Source organism: Podarcis bocagei (assembly GCF_964188305.1).
Source record: "Podarcis bocagei genome assembly, chromosome: 12".
In the NCBI taxonomy this organism is placed as follows: domain Eukaryota; kingdom Metazoa; phylum Chordata; class Lepidosauria; order Squamata; family Lacertidae; genus Podarcis; species Podarcis bocagei.
Window position 1 is genome coordinate 58502895 of NC_138137.1, and position 25358 is coordinate 58528252.

At 45.9% G+C, this 25358-nt stretch overlaps 2 protein-coding genes across 5 annotated transcripts in view; one reads left to right on the plus strand and one right to left on the minus strand.

Moving 5' to 3' along the window:
• The window catches only part of LOC308569721 (uncharacterized protein), a 198718-nt gene that overhangs the window by 1697 nt on the left and 171663 nt on the right, over nt 1-25358 (plus strand). The window lies entirely within an intron of this gene.
• BPNT2 (3'(2'), 5'-bisphosphate nucleotidase 2) lies at nt 1258-16684 on the minus strand. 2 transcript variants are annotated; one of them, XM_081163855.1, is made up of 5 exons: nt 16133-16667; nt 8604-8763; nt 6752-6847; nt 4994-5155; nt 1258-2612 (listed from the first exon to the last, which is right to left on the minus strand). In XM_081163855.1, the coding sequence occupies exons 1-5, from the start codon at nt 16538-16540 to the stop codon at nt 2341-2343; spliced, it is 1098 nt and encodes a 365-aa protein (XP_081019981.1). In that variant the 5' UTR covers nt 16541-16667; the 3' UTR covers nt 1258-2340. The 2 variants fall into 2 exon arrangements, with proteins under 2 accessions (XP_081019981.1, XP_081019982.1); XM_081163856.1 differs by lacking the exon at nt 1258-2612 and adding an exon at nt 2645-2927 and having other exon boundaries at nt 16133-16684.

Here is a 25358-nt window from a genome sequence, read left to right on the forward strand (position 1 = left end):
ATGTACTGTAAAATGACCCCACAGTGAAAGCAAACCCTCCAAGTGCTATTTTCCAGGGACAGTCGCCCCAGTTACTAATTTGATCCCAGAATGTCGTGGCGCTACCTGAAGGAAGGAACTTTGAAGGGAGACTGCAAGCGGACTTCTGCTGGATTGCAAATGATGGGGCAATTCCCGTCTGTCACCATTGCAGTCTGTTCTTTCCACATTTCTCCCACCTCTCCATTCACCACCGTGCATGTGAATTTCAGGAAGACACATCATCTGATGAAACAAGCTGTGTTCCAAGCAGTTTCACCAAAACGAGGGGAGGAAACATCAGAACCCATTTGCACTGTCCATTGGAGGCGGTAAGATGCAGCTTTAAACAATAAAACAATGATCAGGGTGGCGTTACAACGGCTACTGCAAACACAAGATACTATCACCAAGGCAACTATATGTAAACAAACAATAAAGGTCCACTGAAAAGGCAGATATACTTTCTTTCCCAAATAGGTTTTATCTTTAACACTCGCAAAAACAGTAAATAAAGAATTCACTTGTACTATATCAGTGGTTCAGTGCTCATTTCTTCTGTTTCCAGACTAGATTTTATATTGAACAATTGCATTGGAAAATGCAGATTCACTGTTCCAGGAAACTCCCCAGCCAGGCAAAAGCATTTGAGGAGGGTGCAGAGCATGCTGGGCTTAGCCTGGGGAGAATCCTGAGCGGAAGTTGCAAGTTGGTGGCGATGACTGCCTCTTGTGGCAGAGAGTTCCATGGTTCAACTCTGCTATATAAAACTATATGCACCTTAACTGGGAATAAGCTCCGTGGAAGACAATACTACTTTTTTCTGAGCAGAAGTGTGTAGGATCGCTGTTCGTTACTAATTACCTGTTTTTAAAAATGAAAATGATCCAGTTAATATACTAACCAAAAGCACCAGGAAATCCTTTGTAGGAAAACTGAAAACGAGACATGGTTTTATGAGTTGCATCCCTCACCACATTCAGATAACCAGCTTTATGCAACTTCAAACATGGTATTTTAGAGCCCTTTGTGTCATCCAGGAGAGATTGTGGATCAGTACACCAGAGACCCAGGAGGCCCAAATCATATGCTTTGGGGTGGTGGGTGTGATTTAATATGTTTGCAAACCTTGATTAATCACACCAGTTAATCATTTGCAAATTACAGGCCTAATTTTTTTTTTTTTTTTACAGAGCTTAAAATCTTGTTTTTCACAGTCACAGATATTCATCACACTGATACAGGGGTTTATTTTATTTTATTTAATATAAAGGGGCAAAAAGGCTGGTTTATTAAGAGGTGGGCAGGTCTGAAGGGCAGAAAACAAGTTGTCAAATACACGTTCCTCTGAATCCGTGGCAAATTCCTACAACTCTCCTGCGAAGACTGAATGCCAAGCATCGCAACAGGGTGAGAGTTTTGAACTAACAAATCAAAAACTGGGGCCAGCCTTTCAAAGGAAATGTCCACACAGTGTAACAGTTATGGCAGCCAGGAAGACACTTTTAGATTCCCTGTAAAGACAGCTGCACATAATTCATAATCATAATTTTACGCTGGCAAAATATCACTCGCTCTCTTATCAAGTAGCTTATTAAATGATCGCCAAAGATAAATGACTTCTTTATCAGCTCGAACACGGGATGTTAAAGAGTTTTAAGAAATTCAACAGCTTAGAATGGCAATATTCAATAGCTGAAACTGTACAAGGGGAAATCTTTTCTTTTAACATGACACACAGAAAATGTTATAATTAAAGATTATAATAAGACCACACAAATATTAACACTCTCATCCACATTAAGCTGGTTTGAATTTTCAGGTAGACATTAAAAATAGACCCAAACATTGCCTTTTCCATTTCAAATTGCACCCAAGATTAGACAATTGTCCGAGGAAGATGATTCTTGGACCTTTGTATCCCAAAGGGATGAAGAATACCTATCCACTGATTTCAAGTGACCCACAGCCAATCTTTTCTTTTGTCACACAATACAAAGAATACTATAACAGAATGTGAGTGTTTTCCAGAACCAGATCTGTAACTTGCTTGTGTTCTTTATCTGTTCATTATCTGGCCTTGTGTTATGGACACGAAACAGTCTCAGAAATTAAAAGCTTGATGTTGAGGCGTAAGGACACCGAGTCCCAGTAACCTTGCTTCTGAACGCTGCCAGGGTCTAGGAGGAGGCCAGGGTCTGTGCAGTTTTCCAAAAGAATATTCCTCTGCTATCTTCCAAAGGCCAGACGCACGTTCCCCCACCTCTAAAGGACCATTTGCAGGCTCCAGAAGCACGACTTGACTTGGTCACTCTTCAGAATTTAATTCTGAGACGCCTTGTCCAATACAGGGAGTTTTTCAACCAGCGCTCTGTGGTCTATATTGATACTAGCTATGAGCCCGCCTTCGTTGCCATCTGAACCCGTGTAACTGATTTCCTCCCCAGCCAGTGTAGTCATTTGACCTCCTAGTGCCTTCAGCACTGCATTGCCAGCACAGATGTCCCACTTTTTGATGTACGTCACATGAATGTACACATCGGCTTTTTCCTGATCCTTCTCAGGCACATCCAGGAGCGAGAGAACTTTGTATCCTGGGTAGGAAATAATTGAGAGCTCATTACGTATATTTTACAAGCAGGTGTGGGCGTGTTTGAGCTACTCCCTGTAGGCAGTCCATGCAAAACTATGCTTCTTTACACAAAGAAAATTCTTAAAACTTTGGGTTTAGTTAAACAGTTTGAAAGCTCGATCAAAACTTGATCAAACTACAGCCTCTCTCATGAGTTATGTAATGGCATACATACACCCATGGTCACCATCACCAGCGTGGAGATTTGGGCAGAGAACACTGTTCACTGCAAGTGTGTGACTAAGGAAGCGATTTGCTCTTACCCAGGACTCCCTGCCTGCAAAAGAAAGCCCAAGAAACAGCTGCTGATTCAGGGTAAACAGAAGTATTTGCTTCTGCAGGACACACCCTTTGTCCTGGCAGGTACAGTGCATCCTGGACGACTCCAGGAACTGATAAGGAGACTGAGGAATTGTGTATGCTAGACCCACCAACAGTGTTTTGGACTCTCCCAACTCTTATGATTTACTAATGACCCATATTTATCAAACTCCCAAAGCTGCTGGTATTCTTAGTCTGAGAAAATATTATATAGTCACAGGTTTTTTTAATAAAGTATGTATTTTACTACTTATTGATTTTTATATTTTTATTTGTAGTATTTTTGATTTTTTACTGTTTTCATGTTGTTGTGCATGAAATTTGGTAATAGTACAGCCGAACAGCAGCATATGAAGAGAAATAACTGGGCAGCCTTGCAAGGAAAACCTGACACAGGACCATTTTGCAACCTAATTTCATTTGGTAGCTACAGAGTAATCTCAGAAGCAAGGAAAAAACCTAAAGAGTTCAATTCCCATCAGATACGGCAACATTTTTACTGTTCGCCAACCTGAGAGAGATTACATATTTCTAAATTAACTATTTGATCACTCTGTTGCCTGGAGAACCGTAATCATTTCACACGCTTAAACTGGCAACCACTCCTGAACTAATTTGCCAGGTGATACAGCTTCCCAAACCGTTAATCTTTCAAAGATCCACTGCCTAGTGAAAATCTAGCACCTCTCCTCATCAATTAAGTACCTTCAGGCTCAAAAGATTCCATCAATGGTGTCTCCGGAAAATTTTACGTATCACTCGGAAAGACAGGCGAACTAATGTCAGTATACTGGAAGAAGCAAAGATCACCAGTGTCGAAGCAATGATTCTTCAACATCAACTTCGTTGGGCTGGTCATGTGGTTCGGATGCCTGATTATCATCTTCCAAAGTAACTACAGTTGTACCTTGGAAATCAAACAGATTCCGTTCCGGAAGTCCGTTCAACTTCCAAAACGTTCAGAAACCAAAGCACGTCTTCTGATTGGCTTCAGTAAGCTCCTGCAGCCAATCGGAAGCCCTGTCAGATGTTTGGGTTCCAAAGAACGTTCACAAACCGGAACACTCACTTTTGGGTTTGCAGCATTCGGGAGCAAAAACGTCCAAGTACCAAGGTGTTTGGGATCCAAGGTACGACTGTATTCTATTCCCAACTTAAGAATGGAAAGCAAAATACCAATGAACAACAAAAGAGGTTTAATGGTGTTCTCAAGGCAAATCTTTAAAAATCCAGTATAAGCATGGGTAATTGGGAAACACTGGCCTGTGAGCATTCCAATTGGGGAACAGTCTCTACCAAAGGTGTTATGAACTTTGAAGAAGCACAAACTCAGGGAGAAATGAGCTAAGAGGAAGGCATGTTTTAGAAACCCTCACTGTGATCAACTCCTGCCCAGAAACCTATGTTCCCACGGTGCAAGGACGTGTGGATCCAAAATTGGCCTCCACAGTCACTTACAGACATACCGTTAAGACTGTGTTCATGGAAAACAATCTTACTCGGCTATGAGGGATTGCCACAGACAATGGCAGCAACCCTATATACACTTACTTAGGAGTACAGTGGTACCTCAGGTTACATACACTTCAGGTTACAGACTCCGCTAACCCAGAAATAGTGCTTCAGGTTAAGAACTTTGCTTCAGGATGAGAACAGAAATTGTGCTCTGGCGGCACAGCGGCAGCAGGAGGCCCCATTAGCTAAAGTGGTGCTTCACGTTAAGAACAGTTTCAGGTTAAGAATGGACCTCCGGAACGAATTAAGTACTTAACCCGAGGTACCACTGTACATCTCACCAAACTCCCAAGGAGGAGTCTTACTTCTGAACAGACAATGGACAGGACTGCACTGTTGGCTACGCCTGCATCTCTACCCCTTACGTCTACAAACACCATGTCCTCTGCTCTCATAAGTTAGGGAACTCAAGAACCTTGACCACATCTCACACTGCAACCACGTACATTTCCAGTGCACTATTTCAACATTAATAAAATGAGGGACAATAGATTCAAGAGAACAAACCTGCTCCTCCAGCTTTAATGATTGCAGTTTTATTTCCAAAGGTCTGCCAAGCAAGCTGCCTGACTTTCCCTTCATGGGAACGGGAGACAATGATTGTTGGTGTCTGCTCATTGTAGGAAGAACGAGGCTTAATATTTGATCCTCCGCCAACCATCGCCCAGGCTGCAAAAGAGGCATGTCATCAGTGGCCAGTGGGTGGGTAGCTGGGTCTTCCAATTGTTTGGCAGAAGCTTAAGGGTTTTCAGGGCTACCCAGCTGTATTTGGCAAAAAAAAACCCTTATGCTTCTGTATTCCTATTTCTTCCTGAAGTTCAGGAAGAGCCACCAAGCCCACTTCCAGGTTTCAGCATTGCAGGGATTCGACTTGATGATCCCTTTCCAATTCTACAGTTCTATGATTCTATGTCTTTTGGTATCTAGTATGCATACATGCCATTCCTTTGGCCAGCACATCTCAAATGGAATCACAGAATGGTAGAGTTGGAAGAGACCCCAAGGATTATCTAGTCCAACTGGAATGTAGGAATATGCAGCTGTCACATACAGGAATCGAACCTGCAACCTTGGCGTTATCAGCACCACACTAGGTCTGGGCGATGTATCAATATATCGCCCAGGACCGGTATGAGGAGCAGTCCGCGATGTTGGTTTCACTCAGTGGTATATCGCTCATGAAACCACTGCACTCCCGAGTCCCTCCGCTTGCAGCGCAACTGCATCCAGAGAGTGCTGCTAGCAGAGGGACTCAGAAGCACAGCAGCATAGCTATCAACCTTCCCTTTTTTTGCAGGAAATTCTCTTATTCCAGCGCTGTTTCCCGCTGCTATCTCGGATTGTCAGATATCCCGTAGACTGTCCCCGGCACAGGTGAGGCTGCTGATCCCTTATTTTCAAATCAGAAAGTTGACAGCTATGCACAGCAGCTTCACCAGCGATATACTGCTGAGTGAAACCGACATCACGGTCTGCCCTCAGATGGAGCAGAGGGAGAAACAAGCTGCATCGGCGAGGCACTGATGCAGCTTGTTCCTCCCTCCGCATCTTTAAACTGCTGGGCTGAGGGGTGCCCGGTTGCCACTTCCCTTCAGCCAAGCATTTAACAGAGCCCCCAGGTCGGCACTGGCTTGCCCCAGCTGGCAGTGGAGTGGGGCCTCCATGAAACTGCCCTTTCCCATCTGAGCAACCTCAAAACCTCAGACGCATTGGATAGCTCAGCTGGGGTGGGGAGAGACTTCTTCTATGCCCCAGGTACACGAAGCCCGATGCTGCTGAGGTGTCAGGGGTCGCTTAGCTGGGGTGGGGAGAGCCCTCCTGCCCCCCCTCCAGGTGAGCAGTGGCCTGGACCAGCTGCATTGGCCCTAGCCTGCAAGGCGCCGGGGTGAGGGGGTCCCAGCTCTGGCGGTGGGAGCTGTGGCAGTTTCAGCCTACGTCTAGCAGGCTGGGGCCAATGCAGCTTGTTTCAACATCGCGGTATATCGCTAAACCTCAATGTCTGGCTGGTGATACATCGCAATGTTGAAAATCTAACATCGCCCAGCCCTGCACCTATAAGGTGCCACAGCATCAACCATAGTAATAATAATAATAATAATAATTTATTTATATCCTGCCCTCCCCAGCCAAAGCTGGGCTCAGAGCGGCTAACAACAATAAAATAATACAGCATTCTAAAATCAATCCATTTTACCCTGCTGAGGGTTAGGAATCATACATCACTATTCACACCATTGTGAATGGAAATAAAACTATGTCACATACCTGTGTATCCAGAAAATGGCTTGTGTATTACTCCTATTACTGGCTTGCCATTTACAGCTGCACAGACCATAGTAGTAACATACTGTCGAAGATTCTCTGAAGGGAGGATAGGAAGAATGTCAACACTTCTCATTTGTACAGCGTAAAGCACAACACTAAACTAACTTTTAAACCAGATATGACAAGGCAAGACACCAACCTGAAAGGTGCAAAATTAGAAAGTAAGTCTAACTTTGGGTATTTGTGTTTTATATCATTTTGATTGAATAGTATTCCTGTAAGTACACAGTCCTATTCTGCTCTTCCCCCTTTCAATCCTAGGCTTCAGATATTGTATTTACTTAACCTATGCACAAGAGCCAACACAAAACACAGTCTGGATTTAATATCCAGCAGAAGTTTCAACATAAATCAGAATGCACTTAAGACGGCAGTAATTGAACACCAATTATTCTCTTGTGTTCAACAGCTTAACTCTCTTGCATATTTGAGTTCTTAAATTGTTTCCCCTTTACTCCAAAACCCAGAAGAAATTATGCTAATGAAATATTTAAAATATTGATTTCTTTCATTACTCAAGGAGCTGGTTTAGTGTAATGATTTGGTGTTAAAGGAAAAAGCCTTCTGTTAAAGGAAAAAGGACCCCCTCCTCTGCTCACATTCATTCCTTCAACTTAATTCTTGCCTCTTTTGCAGAATCCATTGTGCTTTGGAGGTAATGGCAAACTATGGTTTGTGACTGACATGAACCCAAATGAGTGAACAGAAGGAGAAACAGGGATTATGTGAGCATAAGGCTTGCTCCAACAGGGCCAGATCAAAACAATAGCTTGGAGTTAACATCTGAACTTTGCCGTAATGACAACAGAACCCAGAATGGCCAATGGTCAGGAATGCTGGGAGTTGTAGTCCAACTATGTCTGAAGGCCACCATGTAGGGCTGCTATTGTTCAGTTGCCATGTTAAGGAGCTTGGACAGCATCCTGCAACTTCTGGCAGTTTATGGAACTATCCAAAAATATGTCACGTCACACACACCCAATCCCCGTTTCAAGCAGAAGCCTGCAAGATTTTTGTTCAAGCGTGACATAGATCTATAAATAAGTCCACACATTAAGTAAAGAAAGAAAACAAGGGAAGCCACACCCAGCATCGCTACAAAAAAACACGCCTACTGTCTTCTAATTCCAACCTGATTTATGCTGCAAACCACAAACGTCTCACTCCAGAAGTCCATGGGACCATTAAAAGGTGCAAAGTAGTTTCCCACAGGCAGCACTATCCCATGATCAGACAAATTCCTTTAATTTTTGTATAAGAGAAAGGCTAAAGGTAAAGGTAAAGGGACCCCTGACCATTAAGTCCAGTCACGACCAACTCTGGGGTTGCGGCGCTCATCTCGCTTTATTGGCCGAGGGAGCCGGCGTACAGTCATGTGGCCAGCATGACTAAGCCGCTTCTGGTGAACCAGAGCAGCACACAGAAAGGCCATTTACCTTCCCGCAGGAGCGGTACCTACTTATCTACTTGCACTTTGACGTGCTTTCGAACTGCTAGGTTGGCAGGAGCAGGGACCGAGCAACAGGAGCTCACCCCGTCGCGGTGATTCAAACCGCCGACCTTCTGATCGGCAAGTCCTAGGCTCTGTGGTTTAACCCACAGCGCCACCTGCGTCCCCCAGAGAAAGGCTAGGCTTTGTAAAATTAAAGTGTATGAGCCATAGCATACAAGCACAATGTTAAAGTTAATTCCCCCCAGTCATGATAGGGAGCTGCCCTTGTGAGATGCCATTGTAAGGGGTGGGGTGCTACACAGAGTAGCAGTAAGCCAAAAGTAGCTCAGTGCTGGTTACCTGTATATTCCTGAGTTGCATCCAACGGATCAATCCACACAGTAACACTGTCTGCTTGGACCAATTTGGGCTGAATTTGGTTCTTTATAGCTTCAGGAATAGTTCGGTCCCAAGAAATTATCTCCTGGTCATCTGCATCTACATGTTCCTCTGTGTTTATCTAATGACAAAGAGAGAGTATGTAATTAAATAAGCATGTAACTGTTGCAACACTTCCATTCCTTCCCTGGAACTTTCACCTCCAAAAGAGCATGCATACAATATTTTAATGATTACAGGTGACTGCTCAAAAACTCCACTAAATTTCAGTATGCCAATTCAATACTTCTCCCAAACAGTTTTGTTTCACAGCGTGCCATTTGTTTTTCATACAGTATGTATCCAAAAACTTAACCCATTAAAAATTAGAACACCTATGAAATGCAGTAAAAGCATGTACACCTACTCTTACAGGTTTTGTGAAATGCAAATTGTAATATAATAAAATATCATCTAAAAAATAAAGTAACCAATTAAAACCATCTTGCATCAGGCACAGCACACTACGGTTGCTACAACAGGCAAAACAATCATTAAGCCAAGACTATCAGCAATTTTCATGTGGCCTATGGGGGGAAACAGTTTGGGATCTATTAATCCCAAATACACCTTATTTTTTATTTTGCTTTGCACAAATATGCCAAAGCGAGTTCAGATCAATTCAGATTAGGTAATCCAGTGAAAGGGAATTTCTCCACAGTGCAACAATGTCTTACACACACTTATATATATATCTGTTTCATCTGTTACGCAGTCAGGATATATTTACCAACTTCACAGAAGTTCCACAACCGCCAAACTGCCATGCTTAAGATTCCCAGAGATGGAGATTGCATTCACTTGAGACAGTTGAGAATGCGAAATTCCCATGTAGCAATAAGAAAACCCAGTAGCAACATTATTTACCAAACGGTTTAAACCCAAATCCAATGAAATAATGACCAGATTTGAGCATGCTTAGCAAAATGCAAGAGTCAATCCTTTAATGTTTATGGTATTTGTTCATAATAATTCAAGAATTACAGAAAATTTTCTTTCCCCCAATTCATACATGTTTATATACATTTATATGTGTGTGTGTGTGTGTGTGTGTGTACACACACATATATACACATATACAGTGGATGCTCGGGTTGTAAACGTGATCCGTGTGAGATGCACGTTTGCAACCCGCAGCAGCGCGTCTGCGCGGGTTGCAATTTGGCACTTCTGCGCAAAGCATGATTTAGCGCTTCTGCGCAGGCGCAACCCCTGAAACCGTGAAGTAACCTGTTCTGGTACTTCCAGGTTTTGGTGGGCCCTTAACCCGAAAAAAATGCAACCTGAAGCGTCTGTAACCCAAAGTATGACTGTATGTGTGTACACACACACACACACACACACACACACACACACACACACACACACGACCACTGTAACTGTTAGCTTTCTTCTTGCACCTGTTAAATGAGCATCTTAATGGATTCTTCCATGTTCACACATGAGGAGCAACAGTGGGAATGAATGACTCCATGCCCCACTCTTTGCTCACTACGAGTTGAAGAGAGAAACATCCAGTCTTTGTGGATTTTAAGGGTTCTAAACAGGCAGGGAGTCTAGGAGGCTCAAAGTTTCAGAGGTTTGCCCTCTAACGCATGAAGGGAACAGCTAGTCCATTCATCCCCACCCATGCGTTCTTCAGTGCTAACAATGCCTGAAGAGGATTAATATAATTTCCCAATGTGGGACTTAAAGCAGCAAGGCAGTGCTAAAGTCAAAACTGAAATGAAACTGGGTGTGGGTGTTACATCACATGTAATACACAGATGTTTTAATAACTGGATTCTTTCACAATTCAGACCCCTAGTGTGCATTTCACAATTCAGACCCTGAGCAGTCCCTATTGTATAACTAAGTTCTTCTACCTGTCATACTCTGAAATAGAGGGATGGGGAATGGGAAGCAGTAGCAGTGGAGGTTGAAAGTATGAGAATAGGACATTCACAGATGAAGAGCCATAGCTCTTTGCAGGCAAAAGGCCCAAGGTCCAACCCAACAACTTCAGTTAGGGATGAGAGAGAACACGGTTTCGAATCCTGGAGAGCTGCCACCAGTGAGTATAGACCAGGCACCCCCAAACTCGGCCTTCCTGATGTTTTGGGGCTACAATTCCCATCATCCTTGACCACTGGTCCTGTTAGCTAGGGATGATGGGAGTTGTAGTCCCAAAACATCTGGAGGGCCGAGTTTGGGGGTGCCTGGTATAGACTGTATTGGGAATAAACACAGCAGAAACAGGGTGCAACTAACCAGCGTCAACGTGGCAGAAACTGTTAAGTAATACACAAAACAAGAAGACTCTTGTGCACCACTGTAGCATGCAAGCCTGGTCTCTTCAAGAGAAGGAGATAGTGTAAATAGAATCCTTTGCGACAGAGATACCACTGGTCACAGCACAAAAGCAATGTCTGTAGAAAAGCAAAACTCTCCAGTTATTGATGTTGCAGCTGTTACATGTGTGGATAGAGGAAAGCTGAATTTATCTATCAGGTCATCACAGAGTGTAGTCAGGAATCTTACTAGAGAAAACCTGTTCTGCAGCTTTATGTCCACATCATCTCTCGTTACAGCCTGCCAACAAGTAGAATCAGCTAGCTATAAAATGTAAGAAGCACATACAGTACTCAAAAGAACTCATGGATTATACAGTGGTACCTTGGGTTAAGTAGTTAATTTGTTCCGGAGGTCCATACTTAACCTGAAACTGTTCTTAACCTGAAGCACCACTTTAGCTAATGGGGCCTCCCGCTGCCGCCATGCCACCGGAGTACGATTTCTGTTCTCATCCTGAAGCAAAGTTCTTAACCCAAGGTACTATTTCTGGGTTAGCGGAGTCTGTAACCTGAAGCGTATGTAACCCGAGGTACCACTGTACTCAAATGGTCAGAGAAATACATCCGTTCAGAAGTCTGCAAATCAGGAGGCTCTTACATGAGCATAATGTCCCATTATCAAAAAGAGAAACACCTTGATATTGACTCTTGACTCCTCCCTGCTTCTAGAAGTGCTCTGCTTATCAGAATATCAGAGAAATGCACTGAAAAAACATGGGGATCTTATAAAGTGTTCTAAAGACAGCTCAATAAAGTCTTAATGTGAGGTCATAGAATTGAGAGGGACCACTAGAGTCATCTAGTCCAGCCCCCTGCAATGCAGGAATCCTTTGCCCAAGGTGGGGCTTGGATCCATGAGCCTGAGATTAAGAGTCTCATGTTCTACTAACAGCTATCCCAGTTGTCTATGGGCATTCCAAAAACAAGGACATAGCAACTGCTAAGGCATTTGGCAGAGGTGACCCAAGGAACCTCCCTCTAGTAATTCAGACACGTTAGCCACATGTTTTTTGAGATGGACAGAAGTATCAACTTTCAGAAATACAAATAAACTTCAGAGGATTAATCCATATGGGGACAGGAGACTTGCCAAAACACCACTTTAGGTAAGTCCTTCTTTTACTCTGCAATACTGGTCTACCCCCAAGAGCTATCCCAAAGATTTTGTATGTTAAATACTTTAAATGAAAAGGCTCTCAGTAAATGCTATTACTATTACAGTGGTACCTCGGGTTACAGACGCTTCAGGTTACAGACTCCGCTAACCCAGAATAGCACCTCGGGTTAAGAACGTTGCTTCAGGATAAGAACAGAAATCGCACGGCGGCAGCACAGCAGCAGCGGGAGGCCCCATTAACTAAAGTGGTGTCTCAGGTTAAGAACAGTTTCAGGTTAAGAATGGACCTCCGGAACGAATTAAGTCCTTAACCAGAGGTAACACTATACTAACACTGTTTAGTCTCATAGGTGAGAGTCACCACCTTTCTCGTAAAGCTACATGTATACTTGTAAAGCTAAACTGTACACATCTTTTGACTATTCAGGGCCACCCCCCACCCCCAATGTATACAGTCCCTGCTGAAGCACACAATTTATTTTAGATAAGCAAACAGAAAATGGAAAGCAAGGGAAATCTATGCCAGGGGTCAGCAGGAAGGTACATTGGAGATCTACTGGCAGGTCTCGGGGCTGTTAGATTGGCAAGGGTTTCTGGTTCTCAGTTAATAACAACGAAAGTGCCTTCCCTGCCTAAACTAGGTTGGTGAAATGGGGAGCAGGGAAAACAGATTTTTGAGTACAAGGACTTTGAGCTCAGTGCAGTTCTGGTTCTGAAAACAAATTTCCTTGGCTCAGAAGCAACATCACGCTCTTTCATTCTGATTACCATTTTTGTGTGTGTATAAGACGTTTTTTACACACACAGAAAAAAAGTAAAAAACTGGAGTCGCCTTATACAGGGATGGTGAATGCACACAACTTAACTTGCTGCAGCTGCCATGAAGAAGCTGCCGGAACCATTGCACGCTGACCGCCTTGGCGATTTTTTCATTTGTTAGCAAATGTCTGTGTTGGAGTGCCTGTTTGCCCCAGAAAAGCTAAAGAGCTTTGTGGTTGTTCACCCAAAAAGAAAAGCTCGGTGCCTTTCCATTGCCGCTGATCATCTGGATTTTCACTTCTAGGGATATGGCAACCCTAAGTTATAGCTGTACCTTGGTTCTCAAACATAATCCTTTCTGGAAGTCTGCTTGACTTCTGAAATGTTTGAAAACCAAGGTGTAGCTTCCGATTAGCTGCAGGAGCTTCCTACACTCAAGCGGAAGCCGCGTCAGATGTTCAAAAACTGTAATTTTTGGGGTTTTGGGAGCCAAAATGTACGAGTACCAAGGCACTCGAGAACCAAGGTACAACTACTGGTTTTTTAATTTTGGGTTCAATAAAATAGGGGTCGTCTTATACATGGGGGCGTCTTACACACGGAAAAATGTGGCACCTCTTTTGCACCTGAATCTGGCTGATAGACCCTGCAATTCTAGGGATTAGGGAAGCTGTAGTCCCACAACAGCTAAGGACCCAAGCTTGAAACACGGGGCTTGAACAGGGCCACATTTAGGTTTGATGAGGCCCTAAGCTACTGAAGGTAATGGGGCCCTTTCTATGTCCAGCTGTCCTTTGTCAACAACAAATTGTCACTGTTTTTTTGTGTTGAGTACAGTGGTGCCTCGCAAGATGAAATTAATTCATTCCGCAAGTTTTTTCTTCTTGCGAGTTTTTCGTCTTGCAAAGCACAAAATCCCATAGGAATGCATTGAAAATCAATTAATGCGTTCCTATGGAAACCGCTTTCAGACCAGGTCCGGGGACAGTCTGTCCCCCGACCTCTTCTGAAGGCTGGGGGGGGGGGACAAGGGCTTTTCTTCCCACCCCCAGCATTTTAAAAAACCCCGGGACAGCGGAGGACTTCTCCGCTGTCCGGGGCGATCTTAAAATGCTGGCGGGCGGCATTTTAAAATCGCCCGGGACAGCGGAGGACTTCTCCGCTGTCCGGGGCGATGTAAAAGCCCCTGGGAAGGCAGGCAGGGGCTTACAAAGCCGTCCGGGACAGCGGAGAAACGCGCTGCCTTTCTCCGCTCTCCCGGGAAGGCAGGCAGGGGGGAGCAAAGACTTTCGCCCCCCGTCCGCCTTCAGAAGAGGTCCAGGACCTCTTCTGAAGGCGGGCGGGGGGCGAAAGTCTTTGCTCCCCCCCGCCTGCCTTCAAAAGCCGTCCGCGATAGCGGGAAGCGCTTCCCTGCTATCCCGGACTGCTTTGAAAATGCTGGCGGTGGGGAGCAAAGCCTTTCGGCCCCCGCCGGCCTTCCTGGACCTCTTCTGAAGGCCGGAGGGGGGGAAAGGCTTTGCTCCCCACCACCAGCATTTAAAAGAGGTCCCCGGAGATTTCTTCTTGCGAAGCAAGCCCATAGGGAAATTCGTTTTGCGAAGCGCCTCCAAAACAGAAAACCCTTTCGTCTTGCGGGTTTTCCGTCTTGCGAGGCATTCGTCTTGCGAGGTACCACTGTATATGCTATATGGTAATTTATGGACCTCATAGGTATCAAAGCCATTTGCACATGCAAAATGTAGGCACCCTATACATAGAAATGAGCAAACCAGTGATATTTTAGGGAGCAGGCTAGCAGGTGGGGCCCTTTACTTACATCATAGGAGCCTGCACAACACAAAACACTGTTGCTTTTAGTAGGTTTTATTATATTTGTTTTTTATCTTATATTTTGGAAATGTACATCCAGTTTTTTTCCTTTCAATTTTTTTGGGGGCCCCCAAGAGCAGGGGTCAGCAAACTTTTTCAGCAGGGGGCCAGTCCGCTGTCTCTCAGACTTTGTGGTGGGCCAGGTTATATTAAATATATATATTAAATATATGAATGAATTCCTATGCCCCACAAATAACCCAGAGATGCATTTTAAATAAAAGCACACATTCTACTCATGTAAGAACATGCTGATTCCTGGACCGTCCGTGGGCCGGATTTAGAAGGCAATTGGGCTGGATACAGCCCCCAGGCCTTAGTTTCCCTACCCATGGCCAAGAGAGTGGGGCCCTAAGCTATAGCTTGTTTAGCTTATATGTAAATCCGCTTGAGTGTCACACTGGGACGTGGAATTGTGCTCCAGCAGCGCGGCGGCAGCAGGAGGTCCCATTAGCTAAAGTGGTGCTTCAGTTTCAGGTTAAGAACGGACCTCTGGGACGAATTAAGTTCTTAACCCAAGGTACCACTGTAATAATAATATAATAATTTATTATTTATACCCCGCACATCTGGCTGGGTTTCCCCAGCCACTCTGGGCAGCTTCCAACAGAACACTAAAATACAATACAGTGGTACAGTGGTGCCTCGCAAGACGAAAAGAATCCGTTCTGTGATTCTCTTCGTCTAGCGGTTTTTTCGTCTTGCGAAGCAAGCCCATTGACGGATTAGCGGATTAGCGGCTTATCTGCTGATCGGATCAGCTGATAAGCGGCTTAGCGGCTTAGCAAAAGGGGGGGAAAGGGGAAAAAACCAGCAGGAACTCGCAAGACATTGTCGTCTTGCGAAGCAAGCCCATAGGAGATTCGTTTTGCGAAGCACCTCCAAAACGGAAAACTCTTTCGTCTAGCGAGTTTTCCGTCTTGCGAGGCATTCGTCTTGCGGGGCACCACTGTACCTTGGGTTAAGTACTTAATTCGTTCCGGAGGTCCGTTCTTAACCTGAGGTACCACTTTAGCTAATGGGGCCTCCTGCTGCCGCCGCGCAATTTCTGTTCTCATCCTGAAGCACAGTTCTTAACCCGAGGTACTATTTCTGGGTTAGCGGATTCTGTAACCTGAAGCATCTGTAACCTGAGGTACCGCTGTAACATCAAAAGCTTCCCTAAACAGGGCTGCCTTCAGGGAGAGCCGAGTTCGAATCCCCGCTCGGCCACGAAGCTCCGGGGTCAGTCGCCACCTCTTAGCCTCCCTACCTCGCAGGGTGGTTGTGGTGGGGATTAAAAGGAGGGGGAGGAGAATTTTGTGCGCCGCCTCGAGCCCCTCGGGCGAGAGAAAGGCGGCCTACAGCCCTTCCCCGCCGCGCCTCTCCCTCACCTGCACCCCCGGGAAGGCGGCCTTGAGCAGGTAGTACATCTTCCTGTTGGAGAGGACGTCCCCGCTGGTCATCTTCTCGTCGGCCCCTTCGCGGGTCTTGCCCTTGGCCTTCTCGTTGAGGACGTTGCTGTCGCGGACCCGCCTCACCTCGGCGCCGCCTCGGGCCGCCGCCGCCACCGAGGCCGCCAGCAGCTCCCGCAGGTCCACGGTGCCCGAGGCCGGAGGCCCGCCCGCCGCCTCGGAGCCCCCCGCCGCCGCCGCCTCCCCTTCTCCCCCTCCGCCGCCCAGCATGAAGAAGGCGAAGCGGCCGGCCAGGATCCCCGAGTAGAGGTGGTAGAGGACGCCCAGGCCCAGCAGGCCCACGACGGCCATCCCCAGAGGGGACAGCCGGATCCCCATGGGCGCCATGGCCGGAGAAGGAGGCGGAGAGGCCCGTCACCGGCAGCCCATGGCGGCCTCCTCACGTCGCCTCAGGCGGGCGGACGCGGCCTGCACATCCGCGCCGGCCTGCTGCCGTTGCTAGGCGCCGCTCCGCTGCCGACGGCGCCGCTTCTGAGGGGAGAACTACAACTCCCGTCGTCCTCCGCCGTTGGGCAGGCCGGGAGGGGCTGATGGGAGTTGGAGTTTGCTGCAGCATCCGGGTTACTTCCGGGGAGGGCGGGTTTGGCTCAGGGAGTGCGTGGCTGTTATTACGGACCACAACTCCCGTCGTTCCCGGCCGTCCGCCACGCTGGCTGGGGGTTGATGGGAGTTGGAGTCACGTCAGCAGGGCTAATTAGAGGCGGGGCTGTCTTAGTGGCTCCCTAGCAGAGACTCCCTCCGCGCCTGCGTGTGAGCGTGTATGTCCAGAGGTGGGGAAATTGCGCCCCCTAGCGGCGGGGTTTGGGAGGACTACAGCTCCCGGCAACCTTTGCCGTCGCTCACGGCAGCTGGGGTTGATGGGAGTTGGAGTCCAGCGGCGTTACGGTGTGCGGAAAGCGATCCTCGGGAGCTCAGTGAGGCGTAGAGATAAGAAAAGTGAAGAGTTGCCCTCACCGTGGATATTGCAAGTCTGCGCAGTGGCATGGGATGTGCTTTCAGTCAGACATGCCCAGTGGAAGCAAATGAAGCCACGCGCCCTTTCCTCCTAACCCCTCCACCTGCGATTCAGAAGGGGAGGAAAGTTTTTTGCCTTCGCATCCATGGGAGCAAAAAAAAAAAGGGGGGGAAGAGGCAACTCAGAAACATTCCGCAACAATTCGCGCCCGTGTTATCATCTCTCCGCCTCCTAAACTGTGAACACCGAATGCTGTGAACCGCCCTGCAATCTATGAATGATGGATGGTATAGAAATTTAATAAATAATGAAAAGCAATGCCAAACCCACACGGCATCTTAAAAAGCAAAGACATCACCTTGCAGACTAAGGTCCGTGTAGTTAAAGCTACCAGCATGAGTTTGACCAAACTGCGGGAGGCAGTGGAAGACAGGAGTGCCTGGCATGCTCTGGTCCAGGGGGTCACAAAGAGTCGGGCACGACTAAACGACTAAACAACAACAGTTCAAGCTCTGGTTTTCCCGGTAGTGATGTATGGAACTGAGAGCTGGACCATAAAGATGGCTGATTGCCGGAGAATGGATGCTTTTGAATTCTGGGGCTGGAGGAGACTCTTGAGAGTCCCATGGACTGCAAGAAGATCACACCTATCCATTCTGAAGGAAATCAGCCCTGAGTGCTCACTGGAAGGACAGATCCGGAAGCTGAGGCTCCAATACTTTGACCACCTCATGAGAAGAGGACTCCCTGGAAAAGAACCTGATGTTGGGAAAGATGGAGGGCACAAGGACAAGGGGACGACAGAGGACGAGATGGTTGGATAGTGTTCTCGAAGCTACCAGCATGAGTTTGACTAAACTGCAGGAAGCAGTAGAAGACAGGAGTGCCTGGCGTGCTCTGGTCCAGGGGGTCACAAAGAGGCGGACATGACTAAACAACTAAACAACAAAAGGAAATTCACTCCACCCAATTTTGACACAGAAGTCTGAATCTTTGCAGAGGCTTGATCTGTTCTGAAATCTCATGCATCAGCAATTAATAATAATAATAATAATAATAATAATAATAATAATAATAATAATAAATTTTATTTATACCCTGCCCTGCCCAGCTAAGGCCAGGCTCAGGGCAGCTAACAAGCAAATAACAAAAACATGTTGAATGAATACAACTTAAAAACAAGATTAAAATACAACATTGAAACATTAAAATGCAGCCTCATCACAGGAGGAGAAAGGGAAAAAGAAAGAGCGGGAGGGAATCAAATTGGCTCCAAGCCAAAGGCCAGGCGGAACAGCTCTGTCTTACAGGACCTGCGGAAAGAAATCGGATCCCGCAGGGCCCTGGTCTCATGAGACAGAGCGTTCCAGCAACTAAGAGTAGTGATTCCACTCTCCAACACATTTTGCAGCTTGAAGCAAAATATAAAATTGGGGGGGGGCCCTCCTCTTCTTCCTCCTTTGGTCCGTGACCCACTATGGCTGCCACCTCCTCCTCTGCTGCCTGAGGCAATTGCAGGCAGCCAGGAGAAGCCCTGTTGTGAACTGAAGGCAGCAGTAGAGGAGAAAAAAGAAGACGGTGTTATGTACTGAAGTTCTCACCCTGAGCCAGCAGGGGGATACTGTAGATAGCTTTCACTCAGGTCCACATATGCAAATAAGGGATTGAAAGTGAGGTTCAGTGATTGGATAGTTGCAGAAAGTGGTTACTGTTGCGTTGTACTGGAGCTCTATATAAGCAGCCTGGCTGAACCCTTCAGTTCTGTTCTGGGTCTGTGAATAAACAAGAGCTGTTTGAAGAATCGCTGTGTCACCTGATATGTTCACCCACAACTTAACAGACAGAGTAGGCAGTGGCGACAGCAGCAGCCCTGCTCTTTCCAGGTGGCATGATGCAGGCGACAAGCGCAGGAGTGGCATACTCTTGGGGTGGGGCACAGATATGCCACCCCTCCCAGTTGTACCCAGCCTGCCGCCCAAGACAACTGTCTCACAAAGCCAATGGGAGGGCCAGCCCTGCAGCTGTCTGTAATGCAGGAAACTAGCCAGAACACATTGGCTGGGGGAATATAGCAGGTGGATGAAGCTAACTACAGTGGTACCTTGGGTTAAGAACTGAATTTATTCTGGAGGTCCGTTCTTAACCTGAAACTATTCTTAACCTGAGGTACCACTTTAGCTAATGGGGCCTCCTGCTGCCGCCGCACAATTTCTGTTCTCATTCTGAAGCAAAGTTCTTAACCCGAGGTACTATTTCTGGGTTAGCGGAGTCTGTAACCTGAAGCGTCTGTAACCTGAGGTACCACTGTATTGTGGTTGAGAATAAGAAGCTGTTGGTATTTGGTGCTGTTTGACTGCAGTTTGAACTGTCAGAGGAAGACGCAGCACGTGCTTTTTTTGGCTTCTACAGAGAGCAGACGAAATAAGGCTGGAGGAAGTCTTAAGACCTAGTTATCGTTCTGCACCGGAACATTCAAAATTATTTCTACTCATGCATTTTGTGTTTTTTATACTGCATTTTTATGTTGTGAACCACCCTGAGATATATGAACGAAGGGTGGTATACAAATTTAGTAAATATAATAATAATAATAATAATAACTTTCTACTTAGATAAAAAAAAAAAGCAGATAAACTTGCAAGTGCAACCCATTTATTCGTACCTACTCCGGCAACTGTGACATCGTGGATATTCCATGCAGGGCTTCAGCCTCAAAGCCTTGACGTTATTCATTTTACAGGAAGTAACCTGCATACAATATGACTATTCCGTTCATTCAATGGAAAAAGGGAAACGCAGAGTCTGGGGACCCTGCCAGGGGTGCCAAGGAAGGCCTTTGGGGGCATCAGAGAATCCGCAGGCGTTGTGTTGGCAACCTCAGCTATAGGGAAGCATAGCAGACTAGGAAGAAGGCCAGTCACAGCCCAGAGTGCATCACTGCTGAATTCCAAGTCAAGCTTTGTCACAGACTGCCTTTTTCCCCCAACCCTTCTGCTTTGACTGTACAGTGGATGCTTGGGTTGCGAACGTGATCCGTGCGGGATGATGCACGTTCGCAACCCGTAGTGGCACGTCTGCGCATGCACAGGTTGCAATTCGGCGCTTCTGGGCATGCGCAACCGCCAAAACTTGGAAGTAACCCGTTCCGGTACTTCCGGGTTTCGGCGGTCCGTAACCCAAAAAAACGCAACCTGAAGCGTCTGTAACCCGAGGTATGACTGTACCTGTATACTGCTGTCAAAACAATTAGATGGGTACTTCAGCAGTAAATACAAAGCGTTTCTATTTTCAGCCGCAAAACCCCATTCTAAATTACGCTTCTCCTTTTATTTTTTTAATTAACAAAGAAATAAAAATAAATAAAAATAAAAATGTCGCTATTTAATAATAAATAAAAATTGTCGCTATTCAGCCTCCCAAAATTTCAACACCTTTTGCGATCGTTTGACCCTTTCCATTTTAACAGTACAAATTCTGCACTCCAGATCTCCTCAAAATCATTTCTCCTGCATATTCTCTGTCTTACCTTAATAGCACGTGTTAATTTATCATGAATACAGCCATATCCCACACCTCTTTATACTATTCTTCCATTTTATATTCACCTTGCCTTTTCTACTTCCTAGCTATAATAACTCATGCAGCTGTGAATTACATTTCTGATACTAAGGTCCCTAAATACAAGTGTGCAAAGACTGATGTAAATGGAGTAAGTTCCATTAGTACAGAGAGGCCAATTCGAGTTTTAAATTGAAAACTGTTTATTTCCGCCTTTTCAAGGAGCTTTCAATCACATCTACGCATTGTGAAGTTATTTGTTTCCCTAAAAACAGACACCGTAAATCAGTAGTTTAAAACCCTCACAGTGAAATTTCCCCCAAACAATTTCATAATTCATTCAAGAACTGAAGTACAATTAAAATGCATACCTTCATATTCCAGATATCAAATATTTCAGAAGCCTGTAAACAGTACAGTATTACCTTTCTGAACTGAACTTAGTGACAATGCTACAGCTAAGATTGCCAATGCAAATTCTTAGTATAAAAATATTTATATATCTTAACTTACACACAGACACACACAATTATTATATTCTTTCCTCTGTACTTTTCATACAGCGGTGGAATACTAATTCAGTTTTGCTTTTTCCCTTCGCGCCAGTTATTAACAGTGCAATCCTGTAAATGTTTACCCTGATATAAGTCCCACAAAGTTAAAGACGACCTCTTAATCTCTAGCAAATGGGTTCAGGATTGCCGTCCCAAGAGAATTGTAGATTGGCACACCTTCATATTAGGCATAAGAACAGTCCTCCGTAAGAAAATACAAGTTTTTTTTCCTGAACCTTCAAAAAAGAAATAAGGCACATATAGGTGGATATAATTGCATAGCTCACACAAGCTCATAGTGAGATAGTGCTTCGCACAGAGCTCAGTGTAAATCCAGCTTCGGTGTGCATAGAAAAGGAGGAAAACATTTTTAGAAAAACCTTTACAAGGTCACTTGTGGTTAAGACACTCTACGCCTCAGCCCCACCATAGAATTTAACGGTGCTAAATCATCACAATACTAAAGTGTCATAGGAATACCTTGGCATATTATGTGCACAGTGGAATCTTACCTACAATAACTTTCCCGTAACTGTTAGTTCTGGTTTAATAGTCATCATTCTGAAGCCGTAAGGGTGGTTTCAGATCAGTGATTTTGCACGAAAGCGGTCATCATATGACTGTAACACTAAAGTCCCTTTTCACCAACCAGTGGAGCTGCAGTACAAAACATCTAAGGGCATGTCAGAAATTCTGGCATGTCAGAAATTCAATACAGCTTCAAGAAGGGAGGGGGTCACGTTCCACAGAGTCCCAACACAAGCAGGAAAATTTCAGAAGGCCCTCTTCCCCAGAGATATCGCTCAGGATGGCCTGAGAAGATGAGTTCATTTCTTATTGGCCACAGAACGGACATAGATTTGTTCGCTCCGGTGTGCTGTTTTCCCTGCACCTGTGCTTCAAGGTCATAGGTCTTCCTGGCATAGCTGTCAACTTACAGATTTGAAAATAAGGGACCAGCAGCCAAAATAAGGGATTTTCAGAGCACAGGTATGTTCAACTTCTGAGCCCCTCCGAGCCAAAGGCAGAAAGCCCAGCCAGCAGCCAAACGAAGCCTCAAGCGGTGGTTCCCACAGCACAGCAACCTGGCAAAGGGGATGCAGCAAGGAAAAACACCGTCACCTCTCCGCTGGGAATCGCTGAGCAAAGGTGAGTCCCCAGGCAATGCGGCTGATTTAATCGGCACAAGGCATGCAAGCTCCACCCCCCAGTCGTTCTTAGACTCCTTATTGGGTGAGCAATGCAGCCAAGCAACACAGTTGGAGCCTCCTTCCTCCTTGACTGGCAGGGAGGGAGGAAGGGAAAGGAGCTGCTTCCTTTGAAACCCGGGAAATCTAAGGGACATCATCAATAAGGGACAGCAGCGGGACACAGCGCTGGGATAAGGGAGTTTCCCACCAAATAAGGGACGGCTGACAGCTATGCTTCCTGGCACTAAAGAGTCAGGCCACATCTGCACCCTACGTTAGCAGCAGTCTCGTGACTTCCCCCTGGGAATCTTGGGAAATGTAGTTAAGGGCACCAAGAGTTGTTAGGCTGGCCAACTCCATTCCCTCACACAAATGCGGTTCTCAAAGGGGCTTAACAATCAATCCATCTTCCCAGAGAACTCGGGGAATCGTGCAGGGTCTCCTCTAACAATGCCCAGCACCTGTACCAAACTACAGATCCCAGGATGCTTTGAGGCAGCCATGACACTTAAAAGTGGTATCATGGTGCTTTCCATATATAATGCGGCACATTCTCTCCCTCCCCAGATTGCCTTCTGTCCCCCTTCAAGTACCACGAAGGGGTGGCAGGGACTGTGAACAAACATTTCCAGCACCTCGGAAATCCGTATTCTTTGCACATAATAAGGTAAAGGGACCCCTGACCATTAAGTCCAGCCGTGACCGACTCTGGGGTTGTGGCACTCATCTCGTTTTATTGGCTGTTTGTCCGGCATTTGTCCGCAGACAGCTTCCGGGTCATGTGGCCAGCATGACTAAGCCGCTTCTGGCAAACCAGAGCAGCACACGGAAACACCGTTGACCTTCCCGCCGGAGCGGTACCTATTTATCTACTTGCACTTCGACGTGCTTTCGAACTGCTAGGTTGGCAGGAGCAGGGACCAAGCAACGGGAGCTCACCCGGTCGCGGGGATTCGAACAGCCGAACTTCTGATCGGCAATTCCTAGGCTCTGTGGTTTAACCCACAGTGCCACCCGCGTCGTTCTGTCCCGATACCATGGACTGGAGCTTGCAAAATAACCTGCAATTCTTGGCAAACCCTGGATTGTCCCAGCGATGAAATCACAAGAGGCAATGGCGATGAGTAGTAGAAACAGGGGAGGAATGGTAGCTTTGGAAGAAGAGCAGGGAGGTTTTTAGGCACAGCGCCTCTTCTGCTTTGACCACCACAAATGCCATCATCTCTAAAAATGAAGGCAGTCGACAAAAGAGTTAAACGATGGTGGCATTAGAGGCACTGTTCACACCCATTAATATCCTGTCCAGCCTTCACTGCTGTTCAAACAAGTTTATCAGGTTTTTAAAAAACCCTACAGTGACCTGTAAGAGGAGCAGTAACAGGTGCAAAATGAGCAAAACACAGGAGAATTGAGTTTCTCCTCTGTCACCTTCAACTCTGTGTGCTGGTGATCATTTCCTCAGCCCCACAATTCTAGGCTGCCCCAATCAAGCATAAGGATTTGATGTGCCCAGTCTCAGTTTTTAAGACCAAAAGCTGGAATGGCTAACCAAGGCGGCCACATGTTCTGAAGCAGAAACAAGGTTCTCTACATACAAGAGGCACAGAGAGAGAGGCTAACAGCTTCAAATGGCAGGTTGTCAACCATGATGTTTAAGACTGCTGGCCTTCATAACTTGAGGCTCTGTTGGGAGTTAATTCTGCTACAGTTTCAAGGTAGCCTGGTGCTATGGGTCATGCCCAATTAACAAATGCAGCTTAGTTAAAATAAAGAGAGAGATAGCTAAAGGTTTGTCACTTTTCCTGCCAAGAGGCAAGTTATACAGGTCCCAGAACCATTACCTTCAGAAGGTAACAGTCTTCTTTAAGAAGAACTCGCCTATGTCAGCCTTGCTGGCTGGGGCTGATAGCTGTCGTTGGCCAGAACATCTGGAAAGCACCAGGTTAGCAAAGCCTGATCTACATCCTGTCAACAGTTTGCTTACGACAATCAAGGATGCAGTTTACTCACTGAACCTCTGCCAGACTAGCTTCAATACTGCATCGTTGATTTAACAGAGGCAGAGACTTAAAAGGCAACTGCTTCTCTGCATATCTTGCCAGCTTCCTGTCACTTCGTAGCCACAGGGGCACAGCCTCTGAGTTCAAGGTACAGCCTGGGAATGCAGCAATTAGTTAACATTGGCTATGCCACGTTTGAGGAAGTGTGACAACACCTTATACCTTTACCGAAAGATATAGCCCTCGGGGAAATCTGAATTCCATCTGAAGTGCGTTAAGAACCATCCAAAAAAGCAGTTTCTCTTACTCTCTGACCCATCAGTGGATTTTAAAGCGCTACACGTAACTGATTACGTAAACAGTGATAAGGCAGAGATCATAAATCGCTACTATCAGGAATTGCAAATCTTGATATACAGCAGTATTTCCCAAACATGGGTCTCCGGCTGTTTCTGGACTACAATTCCCATCATCTGTGACTACTGATCCTCCTAGCTAAGGATGATGGGAGTTATAGTTTAAAACAACTGTAGACTCAAGTTCGGGAAACATTGATAAAGAGCCTTTAAATCAGGTGCGAGGAACCATTGGCCCTCCAGGTGTCAGTGAACTACAATACCCATCATCCCTGGCCATTGGCTGTGCTTGCGAAGGCTGATGGGAGTTGTAGTCCAGCCACATCCAGAGGTCCAAATATCTCCATGCCTGCTCTAGATATTGACGCAGGTGTTTCCGATACAAGAAACAAGTCTAGTTTCCCACCCTGTTGACATTTTTCAGCGTCATCAAAAACAACGACTCTTATTTGCCACTATTACTGTTAACCTCAGCTACAACTTGATTATCTCTTCCCTAAGTTAACAAATGATCGCTTTCACCACTTGCACG

What these genes read in the sequence shown, in the direction of transcription:
- BPNT2 (XM_081163855.1), bottom strand. Translation starts at nt 16,540, where the DNA reads ATGGCGCCCATGGGGATCCGGCTGTCCCCTCTGGGGATGGCCGTCGTG. An exon ending in CCGCCTTCCCGGGGGTGCAG is followed by an intron (nt 8,764 to 16,132) that starts GTGAGGGAGAGG and finishes CTTTGTCATTAG; the next exon opens with ATAAACACAGAGGAACATGT. An exon ending in CATTAAAGCTGGAGGAGCAG is followed by an intron (nt 2,613 to 4,993) that starts GTTTGTTCTCTT and finishes TTTCCTACCCAG; the next exon opens with GATACAAAGTTCTCTCGCTC.